General features: G+C 37.5%; 1 protein-coding gene across 1 annotated transcript; it reads left to right on the top strand.

The window, feature by feature from the left end:
* The first annotated feature begins 683 nt into the window (after positions 1-683).
* On the top strand, positions 684-3,610 carry LOC307153577 (uncharacterized protein). Its single transcript, XM_079863123.1, has 3 exons — positions 684-1,028; positions 2,119-2,152; positions 2,453-3,610. The coding sequence occupies exons 1-3, from the start codon at positions 789-791 to the stop codon at positions 2,887-2,889; spliced, it is 711 nt and encodes a 236-aa protein (XP_079719249.1). The 5' UTR covers positions 684-788; the 3' UTR covers positions 2,890-3,610.
* The last annotated feature ends 960 nt before the right edge of the window (positions 3,611-4,570 follow it).

Genomic DNA, 4,570 nt, shown 5'->3' with positions numbered 1-4,570 from the left:
TTTATTATTTAACAAACTGTTTTATGATACAAAACGACCAAAAGTAATATCCAATGATGCAAACTAATCACATTGTTGTCAGATTTCCGTTTCAAATTGAAAGTATTACATCATTTACTTGATTTCATTTTTTGGCATTTTCTTCCTTATTGTGTATATCCGAGTGAAACAAACAAATAATGATGTGCACGGATTCATGATGATTTATAACAAACACTTCAGAATAGTTAATTTTGACTTTAAGACTGAATATCTTTTATTCATTTTAAAACAAAAATATTATGCTATTTGAAAAAATGATGACAGTGGTTCCTATTAGTGCACTTTTCAGAGTGCGCTATCTGAATGGGGCAGTCGGGATCGCGGTGCGAGTGGAAACAACAGCATTAATACTGCTTACTTTACACAGAGCGAGTGATATAGTGTGAAATGCTAATGAAGGGATACATGTAGTAGAATGATATTCCATGAAATAAGCTAGCGGAATATGGAGCCAGTCACAGAACTTCACACTTCATATTCCTCCCGCTTTCCACCTCTGCTTGCGCAAGAGCGAAAGGAGCGGAAAGTTGGTCGGTTTTTCTCTGAACCTCCCGAGGCGAGTCTCTCTCTGTCTCTCACTCTCTCTCTCTCTCTCCTCTCTCTCTCTGTCTCGTGGGCGGAGGGAAACCCGTTACTTCCTCTCCAGCACTCGCTTATAAAGCAGTCCTGTTATGATGATGTGCATAACATCAGTTCAGTTGCACCTGCTGTGGATTACAGTGTTTTCACATCGCTAGTGTCTGGAGATGTCCGCGTCCACAGATGTCGAGAGCCAGTCCCAGTCCCGGTCCCGGAGCCGGTGTCTGGACACCTTCCTCACCGGGTCCGTGATCGCGCTCTTCATCATGTTCGCGGTCGCGCTCGCGGGCGCGCTCTGGTTCGCCAAACACATCGAGAACGAGATAAACGGGAGAAAACCACGAGAGTCCGAATCGGCGTCGGGCGCGTTGTTCGCGAATCTCCAAGACAGCGGAAGCGCGTATAAGGTGAGGTTTTACCTTACAAAAATGACATTAAATGTATTTCGAGCATGTTTTTAAGGTTTTAAATGACATTACGAGCATGTTTTACCTCTATATTATTTGAAGTAGATTCGGTAACACTTCACAATAATGTTCATTCATGTATTAACTAACTTAAAGTAACCATGTGCAATACATTTGTTACAATATTTATTAAAGTTGTTAATGTTAGTTAATAAAAATCCAGCTGTTCATGTTAGTTCACAGTGCATTAACTAAATGTTAACAAATACAATCTTTGACTTTAATGATGAGTACATGTTGAAATTAATATGAACCAAGATTAATAAATGCTGTAGAAGCATTTCTAAGGTAGTTAACTAATGAACTTTATTGTAAAGTGTTACCGTATACTCTTATTTATCATGTCATGGTATGGTTTTATGGTTTTTAAATATGTACCAATAAGCATGATTGTTTGGACCCAATGCAAATGTGTTATTCAAAGTACATTGGCCCTTCTGATTATAGTAGTCAAGTCCAGTCACCTTCATTTATACAGCGCTTTTAACCATATAGATTGTTTCAAAGCAGCTTTACGGTGATAGTAGGAAATTAAAGTAACAGAGATAGTTTTGGCTTTACAGCAGCTCTAGGATAAAGTTATTGTCCAGCTAAAGTTAGTTTTGATTGATTCACGTCCGTTGCAAAGATCATTAACTTAATAATCGTTCAATATTATGATACTTTTTGTGCAGCTCAGTTGACAGCTTTGATTTTAGAATCATACTGTTAGAGTAAAGTTATACAATCCTAAGTTTTCTGTAAATAAATGAGCGTAATTCTTTAGAAAGTGGTGGATGGTTGAAGTAAGAAGTACAGATGGTTTAAATAAACCAGGACACTGATCTGAAGAAGCTGATGCAACATTTGTTGGCCTAGATAAACCCGAGCAACTGGCCAGTTGTAGACATGTTTCGGGGAGATTTACTGCCTCGAATGGGTGATGAGTCAGCACCATTTCCTCTCTTCTCGCGTCTTTCTCTCTGCAGGTGTGCAAGAGTTGTTGAACCTGTTTCTAATGTGTGTGTTTTTCTGTCTTCTTTCTTTTTAGATGCAGAATTTTGCATACCTGAGGCCCATTACAAGTAAGTTCTTACCATTGTATATTTCAGACACTGTGCTCAAATAATGCAATGCAAAACCCAGTATGGATAGACCACTTGTATTTAAACTAGAATATTCCTTTAAAGAAAAGGAATTTTATTTTATTTTAAAAGCATTAAGTTTCTTCATTTAATATTTAATATATCTTCACTTGCTGCTTTTTTTCTTTCTTGTACAGAACTTTGGTTAACTTCGGTTGTTTTTAAACTGTGCTTTATAAATAAACTGTATTGTGTTGTGTTGTGTTGTATTGTAAAAGTCTCTTTGTCTTTGCCCTGCAGATAAACTGGAAAGTGCAAATATGGCGTGGGAAGGTTTCGATTACGGAAAGACTCAAACCATCGGCTCTCTCTACAGCTACGACCAAAGTCAGCAAGCACTGGATGTGAAGTATAGTGGAAGCTACTTTGTGTACGTCCAGCTCAGTCTATCCTGCACGGCAATCTGTTCGTCTGGCCAATTCAGCGTCAGCTTTACCAATCGCCTGAACAACAAGGAGCTCTCCTGTACCGTCCAGTTACCGGAAGTGAGTGGGACAGAGCCGATCAGACAGACCTGTTGGCGTGTGGTCACTTTCACGGAAGACAAGGACCGGCTGATGGCTAAATCCGAGATCAAGGGCTCACCGGGCGACTGGAGTCTGGAGGTCAACGACTCTGGATTTGGGATATTCCGCGTGGACGGACTGGACGGAGTACAAGCAGCACGTCATACGTGACCGAACTGATTCGGACCGTCTTCGATGAACTCAGGACTGTTTTCATACTCAGTCCATTTTGACTCCACTAATGTCTTGGCTTATTTGGCGATGCCTTCAGCTATCATAAAGACTGGCACTTTATCATCTTAGCCTCCGTATTCTTATGCATTCTGCCAAATTTGGCAGGTTTTCCTCTACAGCAAAAGCCCGTAATATGCAAAGACATTTGGAGAACCGGTCTTGGGCCTGAACGGATAAGCAATGCTCCTTAAGCACTATTTATAATTGAAATATATTTATATGTGTTTAACATTTTAAAGACTTGTTATATTTATATCATTTTTTTTATACTGTACATAATGTGTGCAAAACACTACGTGTGCGCGGCGTCAGAACTGATGAAAGCGATACGACTGTACTGTATTAGCCTCGCGATACATCGTGGAAATAACGTGAACTTTGACCTACACATCAACACTTAACTAGTGTACTAACTGCCATGGTTGGGTCTGTATTATCACTGTACGTTCAAGAACTCAAAAAGCTGCATGTGTGAATGAATGTGAGCATCTCTTCACACACACACACACACACACATGGATTGTGCGTTTGTTGTGAAGCAGAGCTGGTCTGAATGCTAACAAACTCAGGAACTCTAGAGATGAATGTAACGATGATGACAATGTGTGAAATGCTTTATTTTGTATACTATATTTAATAAAACAAAATGTTAATTTTACGTAACTGTGGGGTGTTTGATGAAAAACAGACAAGCATAAACTAATATAGCGTTAGCATCATGTACCAAGCTAACACAAATAGGTTCTAAGAACGTTTTGCTAACGTTCCCATATAATGAACATATTATTTCTGAATGTTCTCAGAACATTCAAAACGAGAAAAAAAAAAAAAAAATTAGTAATGTGAACATTAAGGAAACATTCTGTTTTTATCATTTTGCAAACATTTCAGAAAAAGAAAAAAAAAATGCTCCATGAATGACATATATATATATATATATTTTTTTTTTTTTTTTTTTGTGCTAGTGTTTTGAGAACATTATAGATCAGATATGAACGAACCCTCTATTAATATTACTGGAAGAATGTTTGTTCATAACTTATAACTGTGACAAAACCTTGTCTGAGAACATTTCCTGTTTCAACAGCGTCTCAGATGTTTCTGCTAAAATTAAACATTAAAATGAGCCAGTAGGAGTTATACACCATATACTTGCTTACGAGAGTGGGTGAAAGGCAGTGCAATGCTACTGGAAGAGATGCAGAGACACTTCTGGAGCTTTCTGCATGTCCATGATGTGATTCTTCATATGTTGCCTCAAAAAATGAATTTTTGCCTCTTGTTAAATTTAATTAATTAAAATAGGCAAAAGTAACACAATTGTTTAATTTTTTGTCATAACTTAATTTAATTGTGTTCAATCAACCTAATATATTTAAAACTGAAGTTTACTTCATTTGTGTGAAAACTACATAAAATCATTTTTGTTGACAACTAACTGGGCAGTGGATCTGTAGTTCCCAGCATGCATTGCAAGGGACTGCATAAGGAGGGTAAATTTAGGGATTAAAGTGTTATTTTATGTGTTTTTCTGTAAATGGAAAGATGTTGTTAGTTAGTGTTTAATATTCACTAATGTTAGAAACTTTTAGAGGACTTTCTGTAATGTTTTTGAATT

The sequence above is a fragment of the Squalius cephalus genome (assembly GCF_949319135.1).
Source record: "Squalius cephalus genome assembly, chromosome: 2".
Taxonomy (NCBI): Eukaryota; Metazoa; Chordata; class Actinopteri; order Cypriniformes; family Leuciscidae; genus Squalius; species Squalius cephalus.
Note: the sequence above shows the minus strand (reverse complement) of the source record. Positions and strands in the feature narration are given on the sequence as shown.

Bases quoted from the DNA above. Each gene is read 5' to 3' on its own strand.
- LOC307153577 (XM_079863123.1), top strand. From the start codon at position 789: ATGTCCGCGTCCACAGATGTCGAGAGCCAGTCCCAGTCCCGGTCCCGG. The intron at 1,029-2,118 runs GTGAGGTTTTAC...CTTTCTTTTTAG, and splicing joins ACAGCGGAAGCGCGTATAAG to ATGCAGAATTTTGCATACCT. The intron at 2,153-2,452 runs GTAAGTTCTTAC...TTTGCCCTGCAG, and splicing joins ATACCTGAGGCCCATTACAA to ATAAACTGGAAAGTGCAAAT.